A 25,270-nucleotide genomic window follows, 5' to 3' on the forward strand; every position below is an offset into this window, starting at 1 on the left:
TTAAGCTATGAAACTAATAAATCATATAAATTAAATAGGAAAAAGTGAATAGGAAGAATATTTTTAAACATGGCATTACTTAAATATTGTAAGAAATCTTTCTAGTCTAATTAGCAGGTCCTTAGAGGATTTTCCCTAATACGTAAATTTAAAGCACGTGTAAATGATGCTTCAGGATGGTCCTTGAGAATTTTCCAAAATTAGTTGGTTTTTTTTTTAATATTCTTCCCTCAGCTTTTGTTTATGCAATTAATATGGACTCTCCATTTAGGTATATTAAGCAGAGTAAATATCATCCTGTCATTCTCTGGAATATGGCAAGTACCTAATCAGAGAAATTTAAATAAATGTCTTTTATGTATAAAAATTTGGTGGCATATGCAACTATTATAGGATCATTGAGTAATGCCACTAACTCCCTAGAGACCTGTCTTTGCTCTTACCTCTATCTGTCCCCTGCTTCCCCATCAATAATACACAATGCAGCCAAAGTGATCTAAAAATAACAAAACAAAACCCCTATTTTTAATCACCCCATTGCTTAAAGTCTTTCAGTGGTTGTCCATCTCCAAAAGAAGCGATCCAGATCCTTTAAATGCCTTAAAAATCCTTTGTGATCTTTGTTAGCCCTTCACGATCACTACCTTGCTTTACTTCTCTCGCCCCTGTCTTTCCCCCACTCCCTCATCTCACACTTTACTCTCCAATTACACTCAAACTCTCTGAGTACCTATAAATCTATTATACTCTGTCTTGTGTACCTACTTTTTCCCCCAGCCTGGGTGACTCTTTCCTCCCCCAACCTTGATCTGCTTTCTTTTATTCATCTAACTCCAGTCTTCCATAAGGTCCAAGTATAGACATCCTTTTCTCTTGAAAGCCTTACCTGACTCTCCCCTGTCATTGCATCTGTAACGTTTCATAGCATCCTTTATTATGTGTTATTGTCACCCACTAGATGATAAGAACTATCATGATCTTATGCTATATATCCAACTCCTTAAACTAACAATAGAGTGTCTATTATGCTCAGACTCATTTCCAAGCTCTGAGAAAATAGCAAAGAAACAAGCAAAGCCTCTGCCTCGGGGAAATTAAATTCTATACACACAACAAATATTTGTTGGCAAGAACAGTAACAGAAAACAAGACAATAGAGAACAAAAGAAAACAAAAAGCAGGTCGTGAAGAGTATACAGTGAAAGAACCACGAGATATTCAAGGTAAAATGTAAAGGGCTCATAAAAGTTTAAGCCGACCTCTTCAAAGACCCCCATCAACAACTAGATAGGCTCTCTTCCATTTAAAATTTTCCCACTGGCTTGTGATAACATTTGAAGCTGTAAAAATAGTTCCTTGCTAAAATTTGTTGTAGTTCAGTCACCAAGTCATGCCCCACTCTTTGCAACCCCATGAACTGCAGCATACCAAGCTTCCCTGTCATCACTATCTCCTTGAGTTTGCTCAAACTCATGTCCATTGAGTCAGTGATGCATCCAATCATCTCATCCTCTGTTGCCCCCTTCTCCTCCTGCCCTCAATCTTTCCCAGCATCTAGGTCTTTTCCAATGAGGTGGCTCTTCACATCAGGCAGCCAAAGTATTGGAGCTTCAGCTTCAGCGTGAGTCCTTCCAATGAATATTGAGGGTTGATTTCCTTTAGGATTGACTGGTTTGATCTCCTTTCATTCCAAGGGATTCTCAAGAGCACTCAGCCTTCTTTATGGTCCAACTTTCACATCCATATGTGACTACTGGAAAAACCATAGCTTTGACTATACACAACTTTGTTGGCAAAGTGATGTCTCTGCTTTTTTTTTTTTTTTCTATAGGTGGTATAGATTTGTTATAGCTTGCCATCCAAGGAGCAAGTTTCTTTTGATTTTAAGACTGTAGTCATCGCCCACAGTGACTTTGGCCTCCAAGAAAATAAAATCTGGCACTGTTTCCACTTTTTCCCCATCTATTTGCCATGAAGTGATGGGACTGGATGCCATGATCTTATTTTTTTTTACCGCTGAGGTTTAAGCCAGCTTTTTCACTCTCCTCTTTCGTCCTCACGAAGAGGCTCTTTAGTCCCTCTTTGCTTTCCGCCAATAGAATGTATCATCTGCATATCTGAGGGTGATGATATTTCTCCAGACAATCTTGATTCCAGTTTGTGATTCACCCAGCCTGGCATTTCGCATGATGTATTCTTCATGTAAGTTAAATAAGCAGGGTGACAATATACAGCCTTGATGTGCGCCTTCCCCGATTTTGAAACAGTTCACTGTTCATATCCAGTTCTGTCACTTTTTGACCTTCATGTGGGTTTCTCAGGTAGCAGGTAAGGTGATCTGCTAACCCATCTTTTGAAGAATTTTCCACAGTTCCATTTCCAAGGTGTGTGTCCCACACAGACAAAGGCTTTAGTGTAGTCAATGAAGCAGAAGTAGATGTTTTTTCTCTGGCATTCGCTTGCTTTTTCTGTGATACAACAGATGTTAGCAATTTGATTTCTAGTTCCTCTGCCTTTTCTAAATCCAGCTTGTACATTGGGAAATTCTCAGTTCATGTACTAAGGAAGCCTAGCTTGAAGGATTCTGAGCATTACATTGCTAACATGAAATGAGTACAGTTGTACAGTAGTTTGAGCATTCTTTGGCATTGCCTTTCTTTGGAATTGGAGTGAAAACTGACCTTTTCCAGTCCTGTGGCCACTGCTGAGTTTTCCAAATTTGCTGACATATTGAGTGCACTTTAACAGCATCATCTTTTAGGATCTTAATTAGTTCAGCTGGAATTCCATCACCTCCATTAGCTTTGTTCATAGTAGTGCTGCCTAAGGCGCACTTGACTTCATCCTCTAGGATGTCTGGCTCCAGGTGAGTGACCACACCATCATAGTTATCCAGGTCATTAAACCTTTTTTGTGTAGTTCTTCTGTGTATTCTTGGCACCTCTTCTTAATCTCATCTGCTTCTGCTAGGTCCTTGCCATTTCTGTCCTTTCATCATGTCCATTTGCATAAAATGTTCCCTTGGTATCTCCAGTTTTCTTGAAGAGATCTCTAGTTTTTCCCATTTCTCTTGTTTTCCTCTCTTTCTTTGCATTGTTCACTTAGGAAGGCTTTCTGATCTCTCCTTGCTGTTCTTGCTTCGAGAACCCCATGAACAGTATAAAAAGGCAAAAAGACATCACACCGGAAGATGAGCCCCCCAGGTCAGTAGGGGTCCAATATGCTAATGGGAAGAGTGGAAAAATAGCTCCAGAAATATTGAAAATGCTGGGCTAAAGCAGAAACAATGCTCAGTTGTGGATGTGTCTGGTAGTAAAATAAAGTCCAATGCTGTAAAGAATAATATTGCATAGGAACCTGGAAGGTTAGGTCCATTAATTAAGGTAAATTGAAGGTGACAAGCAGGAGATGGTAAGAGTGAACATCGACATTTTAGGTATCAGTGAACTAAAATGGACCAGAACAGCTCATTTAATTCAGATGACCATTATATCTACTACTGTGGGCTAGGATCCCTTAGAAGAAATGGAGTAGCCCTCATAGTCAACAAAAGAGTCTGAAATGTAGTACTTGGATGCAATCTCAAAAATGACAGAATGATCTCTGTTCATTTTCAAGGCAAACCATTCAGTATCACAGTAATCCAAGTCTATACTTCGACCACTAATGCTGAAGAAACTGAAGTCTAACATTTCTATGACCTTTTAGAATTAATACCAATAAAAGATGTCCTTTTCATCATAGGTGACTGAAATGCAAAAGTAGGAAGTCAAGAGATACCTGGAGTAACAGACAAGTTTAGCCTTGGAGTACAAAATGAAGCAGGACAAAGGCTAACAGAGTTTTTCCAAGAGAACGCACTGATCATAGCAAACCCCTTTTTCCAACAACATAAGAGTCTACACATGGACATCACCAGATGGTCTATGCCAAAATGAGATTGATCATATTCTTTGCAGCCAAAGATGGAGAAGCTCTATACAGTCAGCAAAAACAAGACTAGGAGCTGACTGTGGCTCAGATCATGGACTCATGGCAAAATTCAGGCTTAAATTGAAGAATGTAGGGAAAACTCTAGCTCAGGTCTGACCTAAATCAAATCCCTTATGATTATACAGTGGAAGTGACAAATAGATTCAAAGGATTAGATCTGGTAGACAGAGTGTCTGAAACCTAAGGACAGAAGTTCATAACATTGTACAGAAGGTGTTGATCAAAACCATCCCAAAGAAAATGAAATGCAAGAAGGAAAAATGGTGATCTGCAGAGGCCTCACAAATAACTGAGAAAAGGAGAGAAGTGAAAGGCAAAGGAGAAAGGGAAAGATATATCCAAACTGAATGTAGAGTTCTAGAAAGTAGCAAGGAGAGATAAGAAGACCTTCTTAAGTGAAGAGTGCTTCATTCTACATGTAGCAGATATATCCGGATTCTGTGGTCATGCCACTCAACATTCCATCAGTGTCCTCCAGAGCCATCTGCTGTCCATAATGAACAGGACTTCAGAACTCAAACTATATACTTAACCTGAGCACAATAAGCTTCCAGCTTATTTTAAAAGCATTGCTTTTCCAAAATGTATTCACTGGGAAAATCTGCTATAAAACAGTGAATATTTTATGCAACTAAAATTAGGCCTTTCAGCCTGCTTGGTATGATGCATGATTGCACACACTTATCACAAGTGATTCTGCCAAAATTAAAAGTAAATTTATTTTTTTATTAGACAGCTAATGCAAAAGGTCAAAAAAGATGTTTAAGATCCCTGTCATCCCTTATATTTACTTTTTATTCATTTGTTTTTAATTGGAAGATAATTGCTTTACAATGTTATATTGGTTTCTGCCATACATTTACATGAATCAGTCATAGGTATACATATGTTCCCTCTCTCTTGAACCTCCCACCCCATCCCATCCCTCTAGCTTGTCACAGAGCCTTACACTTAAAAAAAATTTTGTAACTTATTTACAGCACCTGTTTACCATATGATACAGATCTTTAAGCCACAACAATATTAGGGTGAAAGCAAACAAATCAAAGTTATGTATAATTTTTATACAAAAATCATGAGCGATGCATCCTAAATTGTAAAATTCTGTTTTCCAGGAATACATTTCAAATTATAGTGACATTATGAAGCCCTATTGCTTGCCACTTTAAGTGTCCAGCCAGGACTTCACTGACATGGCTGTTGATGTTTCCACCTTCTTGGCCTGTGGTTTCCTCCTTAGACTCTTATGGGCAGCAATTTTAGGCAACTTGCAATTCCCTGAACACATTATGCTGTTCCATCCTCAGTGCTGTGGAAATCACTGTTTGCTCTGGAAGGAGGCCCTGGCCTCTTTGTCTTACTCATCAATCTCCTACTTTTCTTTTAACTCTGTCTAAAACATTACCTTTATTACGACATGTTCTGCTTCTCCCCATAGCCATTCCAAACAGATGACCTTCCTTTTTTGCTGCCAAGCGAATCTTGCACAGATTCTGTTAGAGCCCTTACCCTCTGTGCTGCCGTTATCTGTTTATGTCGATGTCTTTCCTCCAGTAGCATGATCTCCCTGAGGACAAGGAGGATGTCTTTGTGACTCAAGCCTTGCATGTGAGATGTGTTTTTAAAAAGTGTTTGATCCAAAAAAGAATAAGAGAGAATTCCCTGGTGTCCAGTGGTTAGGACTGTGGGTTTTCAATGCCTAGGGCCTGGGTTCAATCCCTGGTAGGGGAACAAAGATCCCACAAGTTGTGCCAAAAAGTGAAAAACGGATCCAAGAATGAATGAATGTATGCCACCCCCAGCGCCTCTCTGGGTGATGTCCTTTATAAAATTTAGAGTGGGAAATTTTCCTTATTTTCTTTATCATTAACCAAGTTCATAGTGATGACTCAGAAGGAACTAAGAATGGAAATGTGAATTCTACTTATAAGTGTGGTTCTGAGACTGTGCTTTTCATTTTATGTCATTTGCCTAATTCATCCCTTCTAGTCATCCCCTCAGCAAATAATCATTAAATTCCTATCATAGTCATAGCACCACACTAAATACTGTAAAGTAGATTACAAAGAAGAATAAAGGCTCTTCCAAGATTTTCATAACCTTTCTAGGAAGACAATTCATCCATGTTTTAAAAAGCCAAATAGTAGTACCTAGAGGGTATGTATTGCCAAGTGCCAAATGAGAGAGACAGGCAATGGCTGCAATAGGCAGGCAGAAGAGGAGCGATCACTTTACTCATGAACAAATATCACCTGAGGAAACACTGACAAGACATGTTGGAATAATGGAATGAACATAGGTTTGTGTAAAGTTTCTCTGCTAAGAATCTGAGGATGTAAGAAAACCATCCTCCATATTTTAATCATTTTATCCCAACTTTAAAACTGAGACTACTAGCATTTTAATCATTCTCTCAGCCAAAGTCTGCCTTGAAAATAGAATGTATTTGTAGCAAACACTGTTTTGGTATTTTCAGTAGCAGGTACTTCCAGGCTTTTCTCAGGTCCTCACCAGCCTCTGGCTGTGAGCCCCTCAGCCCTGTCCCTCTCAGAGCAATTCTTGCCGGTCTTTCAGAAGCCTGCACTCTCCTCTGAGGAGTCTTCATTGGTCTGAGTAGCTGGTCCCAGACAGACTGTCCCTAAAGGTGGCATTATGTCATCTTGTCTGTCCTCCTCAGGCCGTGCTCAGAAATAGACTTTCCCACAGTGGGTAATTTGAGGTCAGTGTTCTGCTCTGAAGTAATACAACATAACACTGCGTTCAGCAGCTGCAAGGGAAGACCTGCTTCTCAGATGTGCTCAGTCAGAGCGCTGTGGATCTGTCAGGAAGAGTCTGGTTTAACGTGAAAAGTGCCTGTGGGCATAACAGTGACACGGGGAGCAACTGAGCTTGGCGCTAGCCCTCTCTGCTGCATTTTTTCCAGCAGGAGTGGAGGTGGGCTCTTCTGTTTTAACTCACTGGGGCACTATGTGTATTAACAAATCAGAGAGTGAAACTTCACAAGAACTGCAAGTGCACACCGTCCAACCCCTCAATTTACAGAGAATCTGCAACTTGCCCAAGATCACACAACCAATCAGGATAAAAAAAAAAAGAGAGAGAGACTAGAAGCCAGGGGTTTTGCATCACAGTTGCTGTCTCACTCCATATCATGTACTTTCTCTCCAAAGTAGGCACCCCTGGGTTCATGAGAATCCCCACTGGGTGTGCCCCCGAATCCTGTACACTTTCTCCATCCTTTCTGAATATTTGTTGCCAAAACAGAGTTTACAAATAATACTAGTATAAATATAGACATACCTCATTTTATGCAGTCTCTTTTCCTAAAGACAGAATCTGAAATTTTCCCCCCAAATAAATAGCATCCAACAGTGGATGGAGAGGCGTACTGTAAGTATTAATCACTGTTTTTTATTATTATCATTCTCACAGGACAACTTGAGAAGAAAGCAAAGTATTCACTCTTTAGCAGTATACATCAGTTTCAGGCTATTCAGATAAAAATGCTTTAACATGCTCAAGTTTTATATGCATATTATCACTTTATATATTATATTAGTGTTTAATATATTAAATGTCTCAATACTAATGACCCAAAATAATTAATCCTTTGTTCCCCTTTATGATTTATATGGTACGTTTAAAAAAAAACTATCACTTCTGTCCTAATTTCCATAGGTCTTTGCCATAAAAATTATAGATGAAAACTTTAAGGACACTTCATTAAAGTATACTGGGGAAAAATTAGACAGGTAGGTGGGTAGTCTTTGGAAGAATTGGATTAAAACGAAAAGAGAGAGAGAACTGACATAATGAAGAGTGTTACTGTCCAGAGAAGAGAAGGCATGGGATTTTTTAAATAATTATCTATTTATTTTGGCTGTGCGGCTCTTACTTGCAGCAGGAAGGATCTTCTGTCTTTGTTGTGGCACGCGGGACCTTCTTAGGTGTGGCATCTAGGATCTAGTTCCCTGGCCAGGGATGGAACCCAGGCACCCTGCATTGGAAGCAGGGAGTCTTAGCCATGCTTCCCTACCAGGGAAGTCCAGGAGTAGTATTTTTAATTGTTAGAATCAGCTGACCCATGCCTTTGCAGGAGACACTCAAAAACAGTTTTGGCTCAGTCTCTGTGAGGTTTCTGGGTCCTGATGCGCACAAGATTCGTTTGAGCCCTCTCAGCGTCTCTGGCGGGTAACGGGTTTGATTCTAAATGCGAAATTGCCCCTCCTACCATCTTGCTGGGGCTTCTCCTTTGCCCTTGGACGTGGGGTATCTTTTTTTTGGTGGGATCCAGCATTCTCCAGTTGACAGTTGTTCAGCAGCAAGTTGTAGTTTTGGAGTTATCGTAGGAGAAGATGAGTGTATGTCCTTCTACTCCACCATCTGTTGCCACAAAACAATTCAACAACTTCTGAACGTCTTACTACAAGGCTTACTTCCTTTCTTTTTTTGTTATTGTTGTTCTTCTTTGTCTTCACCAGACTAGCAGGGACAGCACTCTGGAGAGACTTGTCTCCCAGCAGACTCTCTCCCATGGATTGATGGCAATCAAAGGCATTAGAATACTTTCTCCCCTGGAAATTCTCAAACACCAGCCATGCTTCCAAACACAAAGCCTGTGTATAGGATTTTTGGTGATCTAGGGGCTGATTTTAGTCTTGGTTAGGGGGACTTGTGATTTTACAACAGCCTCTGCAGCATTCTCATACTGTAGAACTGTACAAAAAAGACCTTCATGACCCAGATAACAACAATGATGTGGTCACTCACCTAGAGCCAGACATACTGGAATGTGAAATCTAGTGGGCCTTAGGAAGCATCACTACCAACAAAGTTAGTGGAGGTGATGGAATTCCAGTTGAGCTATTTCAAATCCTAAAAGATGATGCTGTGAGAGTGCTGCATTCAATATGCCAGCAAATTTGGAAAACTCAGCAGTGGCCACAGGACTGGAAAATGTCAGTTTTCATTCCAATCCCAAAAAAGGCAATGCCAAAGACTGCTCAAACTACTGCACAATTGCTTTCATTCACTTGCTAGCCAAGTATTGCTCAAAATTCTTCAAGCCAGGCTTCAACAGTATGCGAACCATGAACTTCCAGATGTTTAAACTGGATTTAGAAAAGGCAGAGGAACCAGAGATCAAATTGTCAACATTTGTTGGATCATTGAAAAAGCAAGAGAGTTCCAGAAAAACATCTACTTCTGCTTTATTGACTGTGCCAAATCCTTTGACTAGGTGCATCACAACAAACTGTGGAAAATTCTTCAAGAGATGGGAATACCAAACCACCTGACCTGCCTCCTGAGAAATTTGTACACAGGTCAAGAAGCAGCAGTTAGATCTGTACATGGAACAACAGACTGGTTCCAAATAGGAAAAGGAGTACACCAAGGCTGTATATTGTCACCCTGCTTATTTAACTTATATGCAGAGTGCATCATTTGAAATACCAGGCTGGATGAAGCACAAGCCGGAATCAGGATTGCTGGGAGAAATATCAATAACCTCAGATATGCAGATGACACCACCTTTATGGCAGAAAGCGAAGAAGAACTAAAGAGCCTCTTGATGAAAGTGAAAGATGAGAGTGAAAAAGTTGGCTTAAAACTCAACATTCAGAAAACTAAGATCATGGCATCCAGTCCTGTCACTTCATGGCAAATAGATGGGGAAACAATGGAAACAGTGACAGACTTTATTTTGTGGGGGCTCTAACTGCAGATGGTGAGTGCAGCCATGAAATTAAAAGACGCTTGCTGCTTGTAAGGAAAGTTATGACCAACCTACACAGCATATTAAAAAGCAGAGACATTACTTTGCCAACAAAGGTCCATCTAGTCAAGGCTATGGTTTTTCCAGTAGTCAGGTATGGATGTGAGAGATGGACTATAAAGAAAGTTGAGCACCAAAGAATTGATGCTTTTGAACTGTGGTGTTGGAGAAGATTGAGAGTCCCTTGGACTGCAAGGAGATCCATCCAGTCCATCCTAAAGGAGATCAGTCCTGCGTGTTCATTGGAAGGATTGATGCTGAAGCTGAAGCTCCAATACTTTGGCCACCTGATGTGAAGAGCTGACTCATTGGAAAACACCCTGATGCTGGGAAAGATTGAAGGCAGGAGAAGAAGGGGATGACAGAGGATGAGATGGTTAGATGGCATCACCGACTCGATGGACATGATTTTGAGTAAGCTCCGGGAGTTGGTGATGGACAGGGAGGCCTGGCGTGCTGCAGTCCATGGGGTCACAAAGAGTCAGAAATGACTGAGCAACTGAACTGAACTGAGAATCAGCTATCCTCTTGGGACCTTACCATACAGTGTACTTGTAAAATCAAAATGAATGATAATTTTTTTTTCCTTTTAAAAAAATTTATTCATATTATCAAAAAAATAGAGAATACATATAGTTCCTTTCCCATCATTCTAAATAAACAGAAGTCTTATAAATATTGTATGAAACATTATAATTTCAGAAGTATTATTGATTTTTAAAACCAACATAACAATACTTTAAGTCATAAAACATGATACTACTAACTTCCCACAAATTTACTCTAGTTTAAAAACAATTGTATTTAAAAGTTGAAAAAAAAAGATAATTTCTGATAACATCAAATAACTATCCCTGTTTTGAGGATTACATTATACTAGATATTTCCTACTCTAAGTATCACATGAAATAAGTGGGCTGCTTAATTGAGGTATACTTGTCTTTTTTACAAACATGCCACTTACAAAACACATGTTATAAGCTGAGAGCACTGCCTCAAATTGCTTTGTTAATACAAAGTTCCTTATATTTCCCCTAATGCCCAGCCCCCAACACCCAAGAGAAGAAAACCCCATACATATGAGGTGGTTCTGTCAGTGGTTATCTATACTCAGATACAATGACAATTGTCATAATAATGCATGTGATTAATTCTCACACATGTTAGTAACATTTTGTCCTACCTTATCTACCTTATAGGATGGAGTAGAAAGTCTAATTTAACAGATATTCCCTAGAATAGTGTCATTCACTTAATGATATAGCAACTATATTCTCATTAAAAGAGGGTACTGAGAAATAGAGGGCAATGAATTATTTTAGGGAGCAATTTAAGAGAAAACAGGTACAGGATTCTAATTCTTGAGGATTTGAATAGCCCCATAAGCATTGTTGCATTAAAGGAACAATAAAATTAGCTTTCACCGAACTGTTTATTCCCTTAGACAGTGAATAAAATGTGGTGCAGTTTTAAGTAGATGGAGTGAGAAGAGTCAGAAAGTCTTTCTATAGTTAAGAATTTTTTAAAGAGTGAAAACAACGCTGATGGGTTAGCTATCATGTTTATTTGAAGTCATTTCTCAGCTGTCCCTACTCCTCATGAAAGGCATTGTGTTAAGTAAATTTCAGCAGTCGATAGTTGTTTCATAATCAGAACAGGGAGATTGAGTTAAAATTAGAGCAGAGTCAGGGCAGTAGCAATGCGTACAGGAGCCAGGACAAAGGAAATAGGTCAAGTGTGTCTGATGAAAGACGGTGAAACAGCAGAGTGGATTGGGGGTGCTCGGCAGAGTCCAGGGTCTGTCTAAAGGCATTTAGATTCAACTTAAAAAAAAAGAAACATATCCATGGAAAACCTAATTGCAGACCTGTTTCAGTCCAAGGTCAAACAGTTGGTGAGTTCTAGATTCTTAAAACCCATGAAGCAACAGACAAAGGATTAATCTCAAAAATATACAAGCAACTCCTGCACCTCAATTCCAGAAAAATAAATGACCCAATCAAAAAATGGGCTAAAGAACTAAACAGACATTTCTCCAAAGAAGACATACAGATGGCTAACAAACACATGAAAAGATGCTCAACATCACTCATTATCAGAGAAATGCAAATCAAAACCACAATGAGGTACCATTACACACCAGTCAGGATGGCTGCTATCCAAAAGTCTACAAGCAATAAATGCTGGAGAGGGTGTGGAGAAAAGGGAACCCTCTTACACTGTTGGTGGGAATGCAAACTAGTACAGCCACTATGGAGAACAGTGTGGAGATTTCTTAAAAAACTGGAAATAGAACTGCCATATGACCCAGCAATCCCACTGCTGGGCATGCACACCAAGGAAACCAGATCTGAAAGAGACACGTGCACCCCAATGTTCATCGCAGCACTGTTTATAATAGCCAGGACATGGAAGCAACCTAGATGCCCATCAGCAGACGAATGGATAAGGAAGCTGTGGTACATATACACAATGGAATATTACTCAGCCATTAAAAAGAATTCATTTGAATCAGTTCTAATGAGATGGATGAAACTGGAGCGCATCATACAGAGTGAAGTAAGCCAGAAAGATAAAGAACATTATAGCATACTAACACATACATATGGAATTTAGAAAGATGGTAATGATAACCCTATATGCAAAACAGAAAAAGAGACACAGATGTACAGATCAGACTTTGGGACTCTGTGGGAGAAGGCGAGGGTGGGATGTTTCGAGAGAACAGCATCGAAACATGTATATTATCTATGGTGAAACAGATCACCAGCCCAGGTGGGATGCATGAGACAAGTGCTCGGGCCTGGTGCACTGGGAAGACCCGGAGGGATGGGGTGGGGAGGGAGGTGGGAGGGGGGATCGGGATGGGGAACACATGTAAATCCATGGCTGATTCATGTCAATGTATGACAAAAACCACTACAATATTGTAAAGTAATTAGCCTCCAACTAATAAAGATAAATGAAAAAAAAAAAAAAAAACCATGAGCCTGAGACCTCAGTGGACACCCACGTAGAAACAAGACAACTGTTAAGAAGTCTTTGTTTAATATCATATATTAGCACACATTTATGGAATCTAGGATAACGGTACCAATGAACCTATTTGCATGGTGGGAATAGAGACACGGACATAGAGAACAGACTTTGGCCACAGCAGGGGAAGGAGAGGTTGGGATAAATTGAGAGAATAGTGGTGAAACAGACATATTACCATATGTAAAACAGATAGCTAATGGGAAGTTGCTAGATAACACAGGGAGCTCAATGAGGTACTCGGTTACCTACAGGGGTGGATGAGGTAGGGTGGAGGAGAGGTTCAAGATGGAGGGGACATATGTATATTTATAGCTGATTCATATTGTTGTATGGGAGAAGCCAACACAAAATTGTAAAGCAACAATCACCCAATTAAAAATAAGTTAAATTTTTTTAATCTTTGTTTTATATAAAAATATAAAAATGGTTTATTTCATCTATTTGTGGCCTAAAACAGTGCTCATTACCATATATTTCTACAGTAATTATTATCCTATAAAAACTGGTTATTATTAATCAATGACTTACATTTTTAAAATACTATGCCAAAAAGAGTCTTTTGCTTATAGATAAAGTATCTCAGTCTGACACCTGTGAATCCCATGATACTTATGCAAAGTCTTGTGTAGCTGTATCTACATGCATGTTTTTTAGGGAAAAGGTTTATAACTCATCCAGTGGGCCACAACCCTACAGGTAGAAGACAGACACCCAGAAAAAGGAAAGAAATCCACAATCATTATCAGGTAGGTCCATCTGTAGGCAGAGATCTGACTGCCAGCATTCAGTCATAGATAATGTTCTTTGATGACAGAATTCTACCTATGAAAGAATAAGAGGAATAAGACATGTCTTCAGTCTTGGAAGGGCACTAGTGGGGCAACAGCAGGAACATAGACATAGGACCAAACTCACTGGACCAAGATGCACAGATTTCCTCAGAGTGGACAGGACAAGGTCTAAATTGTAAGAACTGAGTCAGAGCCTGCCCATCAATAGAATTGGTGCCTCTGGTTTGAGAATATCACCCTTCGTACCGTAGTGAGTGAGCTCAGTGACCTCAGATGAGTAAACTGGGATGCTAGTCTGCACTGGAAACCAAACAGATCCAAAATAAGACAGATTTTAAATACATAAATTAAGGAGACAGATAACATTTGCTGAGTGCCTATCTTGTGTTGACAGCTAAGAGATGCTCATGTGTACTATCGTATTTAATTCCCTTAATAAATGATACCTAGAAGCCAAAACTGGAGAAGTTTTCTCCTTTACAAAAGAATTCACAACATTGCAGTCCTCAGTATTTTTTCAGGGAAGGACAGATACTAAACCCATATTTTAGAAGAGCATAAAACTTCACAAAGTACCAAAGTTGCCTGAGATCAATAAATTTCAATGGAGGAAAGGGCATACCCCTCTGAGAGGGAGTGGGGATGTCATTTTAAAAGACTTGCACTAGATATTTGTGCACCGTAATATTTTAATTTGTTGATCTGGGGATACAAATGACAAAGAGATGCTCAGAGATGGGTTTATCTCTCAAAATCAGTAATTCTCTAGAGAAAGAACATCCCCTTAGTGAAGTTGTTTATATAACTACTCTGTTGTGACATCTCTCTGTGATTTGCTATAACTTCCCAGGACAACATAACAGATTAAGGCAGAAGGCCCAAAGTGCTGATTTCCCACCAATGCTCTGCAAACCAGACCATTCTGCCACAGATAATCCCACTGACAAGAAATTGTAAAGTGATCTTTCAGGAAACACATTAATGCCCTCTTCAGTAAGTTTTCTTATAATGAGTTTTCTAAATAACTAATGGTTACTCATTAACAGATTAACAGTGTGTTAACCTATTAAGATAAATAACTTAATTAAAATAAATTATTAAATAATATTTATATTTTTATAATTTTATAATTATATTTATAATAAAATATATTATTACATTAATAAATAATTTTAATAAAATAAAATAATTATTAAAATAAATAACTATTAAGATAAATAATAAGATAAATAACATTTTCAGTATTTTAACTTTCTATAAAGATTTAAAAATATAGGGAAAAAAGGCAATGTATCTAGCCTATGCTTTCCTAAAATGTATTCATCATGCTTTTCCTTTCTTAAAAAGTGGTTATTTTAACTCTTGCTTACCACTTGAGATGGTCACTGTGACCACTGGCCTGAGAAATATAATGAGTGTCCTTGTCTTCTTTGCTGTCTGTCATCAGGCTCTCTGTTCACACAGTTTATCTATCAACTCATATGGCCTATCTCCTTACAATTTATTCTGAGCTGAGACACTGGAAGCAAATATTAAAATCATCATATTTTACTATTTTATGATCATTAAATCGAGTCCCCTCATTTTGCATATCAAAAATAAAAGACTAGGAGTGAAGACTTGCCCATGGCCACACAATGGGTTATGATAGAGCTGAATCTCACTTAGACTCTGCAGCTCATATGGAAAAACATTAGTCAAAATTGTGATTAAAAATTCCTTAAACTAATCTTTTAAGCATGGTATCTATGTTTTCTGTACTATAATTTTTATACTCCTTGGAGTTTGGGTACTACAGAGACAGATTGAGGAAATAAGAAAAGGAAAGTCTGCAGGCAAATTGGTGTCTATTCAAGCCATTTGCTTTTAAGATAACCATCAAATCCAGTGAATGAGAAATGGGAGATTTTTATTGTGTTCTTCTTTCTCAATGGAATTTTTCCATTTGGTTTTAGTATTAAGCCTCTATAACATTATGTTACTATATTTCAATTGATTGTTCTCTCTGCTGAAGATTAGAGGATTAGGTTTTAAAACTCAGATGTAGTTAAATACAACTATAATATCAATGCAACTCCATGAGGGGTATAGAGTGTCCAGATACACAGGGCTCCTGGTGCCACCTTTAGCACTTTTTCCTGCTACAGTCCCTCTACCTAGTTATTACAAATCAAGCTCTGGATAGGACTTGAAAAAACAGAAAAAAAGGTTTGCCAACAAACTTTTAAGTAGTGATATGCAGTTTGTTTCCTTCCTGTTTCTCCTTTGTTCTGTAGTGATTAAGTTTGCTGCAAAAGGGAGGTATTAGTAAATGAGAAGGCTTTTGAGCAACATTCAGTCATTTTGATTAGCATCTTTGGTAACTTCTTTTTTTCTCATAAACATATGGCAAAGCAACATGCACTGTTCCAATGATTGTGATTTCAAGTCTAAAGTACTATTTGTTTATTCTTGAAACCTGAAACAAACGTCTGGTGGGTAATGCTTTGAGAAAAAAAGCACCTTAGTGCATTACCTCTGTCTATGATTCAAGATCATGGGCAAAAATATTATAAGCAGATGAGATTAAGCCACAGGAGTTTGTTAGTCCATTCAATTTACAAAAATTTTTTTAAGAACTAAACTTTGTTTCCTCTAAAGTAGGAAAGGCAGTAGAAACAGTGCAATAATCTTAAGGACCTCTTCCTTCCTGCCTCATCTTGTACTTTATATAAAGAGTATATCTAGTATAGATCCTCTCATTAGAAAAAGAAAGATTTGGATGTTTTCTTATCACCATCCCTTAGATGCTCAGAATCATTGACAAACTGACAGTGCAGTTTGTGTATACTCTCGGGTTCATGTTGCCATGCATTTTTTGTCAACGAGAATGGTGTCTCCGACATTAAAACTTCTTTGCCAATTTTTTTTAAAACTTCGTATTTTAAGGTTTATTCTAGCTCACCCTTTCTATTGCAGTATGACACCTGGAATAAAATTTGAAACGAAGAGGTACTGTCCTTTGCACTGTTGCTCATCTTAGGGGAAAAATTGGTTATTTTAAATATATTCGTATATTTAGTGTATTAGCATATTTTTCAGTGTATTTGTTAAGGCTACCATAGCAAGACCTCTCTCCTTGACTTGCAGGTGGTCAGCTTCTTGCTGTGTCCTCACATGGCCTATCTCCTGTACCTGCACACCTCTGGTGTATCTTCCTCTTGTAGTAAGGACACCAGTCATGTTGGATTAGGGCCCACCTTCCTGATCTCATTGACATTTATTACCTCTTCAGAGGCCCTAGCTCCAGACTACAGTCACATTAAGGGTTAGTGCTTCCACATATGAATTCTGGAGGAACACAATGCAGTCGATAATGTGTAGCAATGCTTACTAATCAAATATTCTGTAATATCTTCCCCTTGAGGAAAAAAATAAAATCTTAGGAAGGAAAGTGCTAAAATTACCATTTATATGTGTTATCAAGTTACAGGAAGTATAAATTTATATGTGACTCCTTTATATGATGTGTCATTTATAAGTGAAAGCATATAAAATAACCCTTAACTCCATTTTTCAGCCTGTCTCAATAGAACTCACAGAGATTTAGTAAAAAAAACAACCCAGCACACTAGCAAGTCACAGTCCCACATACTATTTGCCAGGAGAGACCAAGAAATAACCAGAATCAGAAATTCTGGGTGAGGCTGCTGCTCATGCCTCTGTTCTGAGGTCAGATCTACAGATTGTTAACTTATTCTCTGGGAAGTGTGGATTCTATATTTGAAAGCAACCTGAAGCTGACTTAAGTGGCTTCAAAAAGCACAGCCACAAGCCTAAGGAGCTTCAGCCACAGCACAATAAAACAAAGGCTGATGCAGTGTTGGTGCGTGAATACAAGTTGGGGTAACCTTGTCCCTTCCTAAGGTGTAGACCACCTAGTGTTTTCAGAACACTGTGTTCTGTCAGATCATTTACAATGTTCCCATTTGTTAATTTTTTTAATTCCCTTTGGTTAAGGGTTGCCACATGTAGTGAATAAAAGGTGGCTCCGAAGGTAAAGAATATGCCTGCAATGCAGGAAACCTGGGTTCCATCCCTGGGTAAGAAAGATCCCTTGGAGAAGGGAATGGCTACCCACTCCAGTATTCCTGTCTGGAGAATCCCCATGAACAGAGGAGCCTGGCAGGCTACAGTCCATGGGGTCGCAACGAGTCAGACACAGCTGAGCAACTAACACCAATAAAAATATAAGATGCCCAGTTAAATTTGAATTGCAGGTAAACAATGAATATGTGCATGCATGGTCAGTCACTTCCATCGTGTCCAACTCTTTGTGACCCTGTGGACTGTAGCCCGCCAGGCTCTCTGTCCATGGAATTCTCCAGGCAAGAATACTGGAGTAGGTTACCATGTCCTCTTCCAGCTTCGTAGGAAGCCAGCCCAGGGATTAAACCGGCATCTCCTGTGGTTCCTGCACTGCAGACAGATTCTTTACTGCTGGGCCACCAGGGAAGCCCAAACAATGGATATATTTTTACTATAAATATGTCTCAGGTGATATTTGGGACATACTTATACAAAAAAAAAATTCCTTCATGGGACATACTAATATCAAACAGAAGTATTTGTTATCTTAAATTGAAGTTTAACTGTGGGTCCTCTATTTTACCTGGCAACTCTACTTAACAAGAATGAATCCTCCTCTTGCATCTTTCTTCCTGGACTCACCACCCTCTTAAACTTCTATCACCAACTTTGTATATTTAATTTCCTACTCTTAATTTGGCACAGCCCCCAAGGCTGAAAACCCCATTTCAGGCTCCCTTGCATTATACTAATTTGATATATGGTTATAGATTGTTGTTGTTTCATTGTTGTCCAATTCATTTGAGGCCCTATGGACTACAGTCCTTGGGCTCATAAAGAGTCGGACACAACTGAGTGACTAAGCATAGCACAGCATGGACTGTAGACCAGGCTCTGTCCATGGGATTCTCCAGGCAAGAATACTGGAGTGGGCTGCCATTTTCATCTCCATGGGATCTTCCTGACCCAGGGATGGAACTCAGGTTCCCTACATTGGCACTCAGAGTTAAAACATTAGTTTGATCCACCTTTTCCCCCATGCTGAAATATTTACATCTTTATATCAATGCCCCATAATACTACTTTGATCACATGAGCTAATACTGTGTGCTTAATAACACGAGAAAGAATCTCTAAGCCTCTAAATCTCGAAACCCTGGGCTCAGTCAGCTCACCTGTAAAATAAAGGAACTGAATCAAGGTATTTTCCCCCAAGGCTCCTTTAAACAGTTCCTTGCCACAGGTCTTTAAAATGCAGATTCTGGTCTTACATTTAGATCTTTAATCCATTTTGAGTTTATTTTTGTGTATGGTGTTAGAAAGTGTTCTAGTTTCATTCTTTTACAAGTGGTTGACCAGTTTTCCCAGCACCACTTGTTAAAGAGGTTGTCTTTTTTCCATTGTATATCCTTGCCTCCTTTGTCAAAGATAAGGTGTCCATAGGTTCGTGGATTTATCTCTGGGCTTTCTATTCTGTTCCATTGATCTACATTTCTGTCTTTGTGCCAGTACCATACTGTCTTGATGACTGTGGCTTTGTAGTAGAGTCTGAAGTCAGGCAGGTTGATTCCTCCAGTTCCATTCTTCTTTCTCAAGATTACTTTGGCTATTCGAGGTTTTTTGTATTTCCATACAAATTGTGAAATTATTTGTTCTAGTTCTGTGAAAAATACCTTGGTAGCTTGATAGGGATTGCATTGAATCTATAGATTGCTTTGGGTAGAATAGCCGTTTTGACAATATTGATTCTTCCAATCCATGAGCATGGTATGTTTCTCCATCTGTTTTTGTCCTCTTTGATTTCTTTCATCAGTGTTTTATAGTTTTCTATGTATAGGTCTTTTGTTTCTTTAGGTAGATATACTCCTAAGTATTTTATTCTTTTTGTTGCAATGGTGAATGGTATTGTTTCCTTAATTTCTCTTTCTGTTTTTTCATTGTTAGTATATAGGAATGCAAGGGATTTCTGTGTGTTAATTTTATATCCTGCAACTTTACTATATTCATTGATTAGCTCTAGTAATTTTCTGGTAGAGTCTTTAGGGTTTTCTATGTAGAGGATCATGTCATCTGCAAACAGTGAGAGTTTTACTTCTTCTTTTCCTATCTGGATTCCTTTTACTTCTTTTTCTGCTCTGATTGCTGTGGCCAGAACTTCCAACACTATGTTGAATAGTAGTGGTGAGAGTGGGCACCCTTGTCTTGTTCCTGATTTCAGGGGAAATGCCTTCAATTTTTCACCATTGAGGGTGATGCTTGCTGTGGGTTTCCTCTTACACTGTTGGTGGGAATGCAAACTAGTACAGCCGCTATGGAAAACAGTGTGGAGATTTCTTAAAAAACTGGAAATAGAACTGCCATATGACCCAGCAATCCCACTTCTGGGCATACACACTGAGGAAACCAGATCTGAAAGAGACACGTGCACCCCAATGTTCATCGCAGCACTGTTTATAATAGCCAGGACATGGAAGCAACCTAGATGCCCATCAGCAGATGAATGGATAGGGAGGCTGTGGTACATATACACCATGGAGTATTACTCAGCTGTTAAAGGGAGTTCATTTGAACCAGTCCTAATGAGATGGATGAGGCTGGAGCCCATTATACAGAGTGAAGTAAGCCAGAAAGATAAAGAACATTACAGCATACTAACACATGTATGTGGAATTTAGAAAGGTGATAACGATAACCCTATATGCAAAACAGAAAAAGAGACACAGAAATACAGAACAGACTTTTGAACTCTGTGGGAGAAGGTGGGGGTGGGATGTTTCAGGAGAACAGCATGTATACTATCTATGGTGGGGCGGATCACCAGCCCAGGTGGGATGCATGGGACGGGTGCTCCGGCCTGGTGCACTGGGAGGACCCGGGGGGGTCGGGTGGAGAGGGAGGTGGGAGGGGGGATCGGGATTGGGAGTGCATGTAGATCCATGGCTGATTCATATCAATGTATGACAAACCCACTGGAAAAAAAAATAATAATAATAATAATAAAAAAAGAAAAAAAATAAAATGCAGATTCTGTTAATGTTCTCATTAGCCTTGTGAAACCTAATTATTACTATTTCGGGTGAACCTCTCTTCCCTTCAAGTAAGTAGTGTTTCAGTCAGTTCAGTTAAGTCACTCAGTCATGTCCGACTCTTGGCGATGCCGTGGACTGTAGCACAACAGGCCTCCCTGTCCATCACCAACTCCTGGAGCTTATTCAAACTCGTGTCCATTGAGTCGGTGATGCCATCCAACCATCTCATCCTCTGTTGTTCCCTTTTCCTCCAGCCTTCAATCTTTCCCAGCATCAGGGTGTTTTCCAATGACTCAGTTCTTTGCCTCAGGTGGCCAAAGTGTTGGAGCTTCGTATCTTCAACATCAGTCCTTCCAATGAATATTCAGGACCGATTTCCTTTAGGATGGACTGGCTGGATCTCCTTGCCGTCCAAGGGACTCTCAAGAGTCTTCTCCAACACCACAGTTCAAAAGTATCAATTCTTCAGTGCTCAGCTTTCTTTTTGGTCCAAGTCTCACATCCATACATGACTACTGGAAAAATCATAGCTTTGACTAGACGGACCTTTGTTGGCAAAGTAATGTCTCTGCTTTTTAATATGCTGTCTAGGTTGGCCATAGCTTTTTTCCAAGCAGCAAGCATATTTTAATTTCATGGCTGCAGTCACCATCTACAGTGACTTTGGAGCCCGCCCAAATAAAATCTGCCACTGTTTCCATTGTTTCCTCTTCTATTTGCCATGAAGTGATGGGACCAGATGCCATGATCTTAGTTTTCTGAATGTTGAGTTTTAAGTCACCTTTTTCACTCTCGTCTTTTCAGTTTCATTAAGAGGCTCTTTAATTCTTCTTCGCTTTCTGCCATGAGGGTGGTGTCATCTGCATATCTGAGGTTATTGATATTTCTTCTGGCAATTGATTCTAGCTTGTGCTTCATCCAGCCTGGTATTTCAAATGATGTTCTCTGCATATAAGTTGAATAAGCAGGGTGACAATATACAGCCTTGAAGTAATCCTTTTCCTATTTGGAACCAGTCTGTTGTTCCATGTATAGATCTAACTGTTGCTTCTTGACCTGCATACAAATTTCTCAGGAGGTAGATAAGGTAGTCTGGTATTCCCATCTCTTGAAGAATTTTCCGCAGTTTGTTGTGATCCACATAGTCAAAGGCTTTGGCATAGTCAGTAAAGCAGAAATAGATGTTTTTCTGGAACTCTTTTGCTATTTCAGTGATCCAACAGATGTTGACAATTTGATCTCTGGTTCCTCTGCCTTTTCTAAATCCAGCTTAAACATCTGGAAGTTCATGGTTCACATACTGTTGAAGCCTGGCTTGGAGAATTTTAAGCATTATTTTGCTAGCATGTGAGATGAAAGCAATTGTGCAGTAGTTTGAACATTCTTTGGCATTGCCTTTCTTTGGGATTTTAATGAAAACTGACCTTTTCCAGTCATGTGCCCACTGCTGAGTTTTCCAAATTTGCTGACATATTGAGTGCAGCACTTTCACAGCATCATCTTTTAGGATTTGAAATAGCTCAACTGGAATTCCATCACCTCCACTAGCTTTGTTCATCGAAACATGTATATTATCTAGTGATGCTTCTTAAGGCCCACCTGACTTTGCATTCAAGTATGTCTGGCTCTAGGTGAGTGATCACACCATCATGGTTATCTGGGTCATTAAGATCTTTTTTATGTAGTTCATCTGTGTATTGTTGCCACCTCTTCTTAATATCTTCTGCTTCTGTTACCATACCATTTCTGTCCTTTATTGTGCCCATCTTTGCATGAAATGTTCCCTTGGCATCTCTAATTTTCTTAAGAGATCCCTAGTCTTTCCCATTCTATTGTTTTCCTCTATTCTTTGCACTGATCACTGAGGAAGGCTTTCTCCTCTCTCCTTGCTAAGTAGTGTTTAGATTACTTAAATAAGTAGTGTTGTGATTACTCGATTAACGTCTTCCTCTTTAAAGCTGCTCACTCTAAATTTCTCAAGGGCCAGAGAACCCACCCTTTATTTCCCTCCAGCCCACTCACCCTAATACCAGACTTTGAGCCCACCGGCTGACTATATGATGTGATTATGAGAGTGCTGATAATGATGAAACAATTCTGTCCGGGCAGGTTTTCTTTCTTTTTTTTTTCCCCCCATTTATTTTTATTAGTTGGAGGCTAATTACTTTACAATATTGTAGTGGTTTTTGCCATACACTGACATGAGTCAGCCATGGGTGTACATGTGTTCCCCATCCCGATCCCCCTCCCACCTCCCTCCCCATCCCATCCCTCTGGTCATCCTAGTGCACCAGCCCTGAGCACTTGTCTCATGCATCCAACCTGGGCTGGTGATCTGTTTCACACTTGATAACATACATGTTTCAATGCTGTTCTCTCAGATCATCCCACCCTCGCCTTCTCCCATAGCGTCCTGACTATCATTCCTTTCTTGGGATTGAAGCCCTCTCTGCGGGGTCGGAGACCGCCGTCTGGGAGCCGCTCCTTGCTCTCTTCCGCCATCTAGTGGTGCCAGGCTTGCTGTCCTCGCTCAACTTGCTGTTCAGAGCTGCAAAGATTTCAGATCGTAAATCAAATAGATGAATTGTTTTATTCTTGTCATTACAGTAAAAAGGACTTATAGCGTGTTTCTAGAGATAAAAATGTAATGTTTTGATAAAAAAATAAGTATAACACAATAAAAGACTTTAATACCTGCACAGTATAGATTAAATTCATGTAATTTAATCTCTTTAACATGTTCCAATGTTAAAGACAAAAGTACAAAAATATAAACTGGGCTAAGGAGTTCTGAGGAAAGATTATCTTTCTCACGGGCTTCTGTATAATATTCATGGATTTTTAAATTTCAAATAAAAGTAATCGAAGCAGATAAAAAAAATGAGAGGGAAAGGAAATAAAGTTCTGATAGACGTTAAATTGTTTAGAGAGAGAAATCTCAGCTCTTTATTTAACCATTTGACTTCAATTAAGTTAGAACTTATTATCATTATTATTTATACATGCAATACAATGTTTAATGAATGTTGAATTCGGTTTTAATGTTCTATAATGTAGAACTTTCTTCAGATGGCATGATAGTGAGTTTAATTGTGTGATTCAGAAAAGTGAAAATAAATTTCTCTAATGAGTGAAACAAAATATTTCTGAAGTGTGACTTATTTCCCATTAAAACTTTTATTTCTGACATTTTAACATTATTCTGGTTTTAGTTTTCTTTTTATTTAAAATGCCTATGCTATCATGCAGTGTTTAGGTTTTTCTAATAAAAATGTATTTAATTGCAGTGCCACTTCAACCTTTAATGCACTTGTGACCCAGCTGTAAAAATCTCCAATTTGTTTTCCAGGGTGGGAAAATTCCCATAAGGTGGACAGCCCCAGAAGCTATCGCCTACAGAAAATTCTCCTCGGCAAGTGATGCATGGAGCTATGGCATTGTCATGTGGGAGGTCATGTCCTATGGAGAGAGACCTTATTGGGAAATGTCTAACCAAGATGTAAGTGCCATCTGTAGGTAAACCACCCCTTTGAGTGCAGACACATTATCATTGAGGAAGAAACACACCATTTGTCCTCACTCAGATTAGCCTTTGTCTTCCTGAGAGTTGTCCAGGGTTTGTGGCTGAAGTTGAGTCGCCTTTCACTCTGAGCTGCGTTTGGTGTGGTAAGGGCCAGCTGATGGGCTTTGTCACAGAAGTACCTATCCATGTCTTACGTCTAATACTTAACACACACATGCGGTTCTAAGGCAACCTGGATGTGCATGCAACAGCCTAGCCCTACAAGTGTCAAAAAACAGAATAATGTTTACCTTTCATTTCTTCCTTAGGGCAATTTAATGTAGCACTGTAAAGAGCAAATTAGGAGAAAATTTAGCAGAAAAATATTAAATGCTTTCAGGCAATGTGTTATCAATACATCATCTAATACTATGGTTCTTGGAGATACATGACCCTTTTTGCAATCTATTTTATCTGTAAAAGTTACCTTGGTGGCTATAGAATATTATTGAAGAGGGTAGTTATCACACATTTGATCTCTATGGACTGTTGGAAGTAGTAGAGACAGTAGTCAGAATATGCTAGAATCCTGACAATGCAAGTGAATGTCCTGTCAGATCTGCAGATACCTTTTCATACCCCACTCCCTCAGCCCAGAATCCAGACGCTGTCCACTCACCTGCCTTCCTCAAAGTATCTAATAGTTTCTGAGACAGTGGTAATGGAAAGTCAACTCTGATGGGATTCTGAATGTTCACAGATGGAAACAAAGACTGCGTGGTTATGGATTTTTTAGAAAATCCATAAACGTAGTCAACTCTTGTCATATCTGTTTTTTCCATTCAACTGCTTGAGCCTCACCTCCATACCTCATACTCATTATCCCATCCCAACCTCAAGCAGTCCAAGTATCTTAAGGGTTTGTTCAGTGACAGAGAAAGGTCAATCTTTTTGAATGCTGGACACCAAGAAGACTTGGTTTTGGTTAGCTCACCATGACTTTTGTTTCTTTCTGACTTGGAGTGTTAATTCCAAAGCTAAGTGCCCACTCTTGTGCCTACTGACTCTGGAG

General features: G+C 39.2%; 1 protein-coding gene across 1 annotated transcript in view; it reads left to right on the forward strand.

Annotated features, from left to right (window-relative positions):
- Positions 1–25,270, forward strand: part of EPHA6 (EPH receptor A6) — a 924,354-nt gene that overhangs the window by 863,503 nt on the left and 35,581 nt on the right. Inside the window, exon 15 of the mRNA XM_043892992.1 lies at positions 24,046–24,195. Within this exon, the coding sequence (XP_043748927.1) occupies positions 24,046–24,195 (150 nt within the window). The remainder of the gene's footprint in view (positions 1–24,045; positions 24,196–25,270) is intronic.

The sequence above is a fragment of the Cervus elaphus genome, chromosome 31 (genome assembly GCF_910594005.1).
Source record: "Cervus elaphus chromosome 31, mCerEla1.1, whole genome shotgun sequence".
NCBI classification, from domain to species: Eukaryota; Metazoa; Chordata; class Mammalia; order Artiodactyla; family Cervidae; genus Cervus; species Cervus elaphus.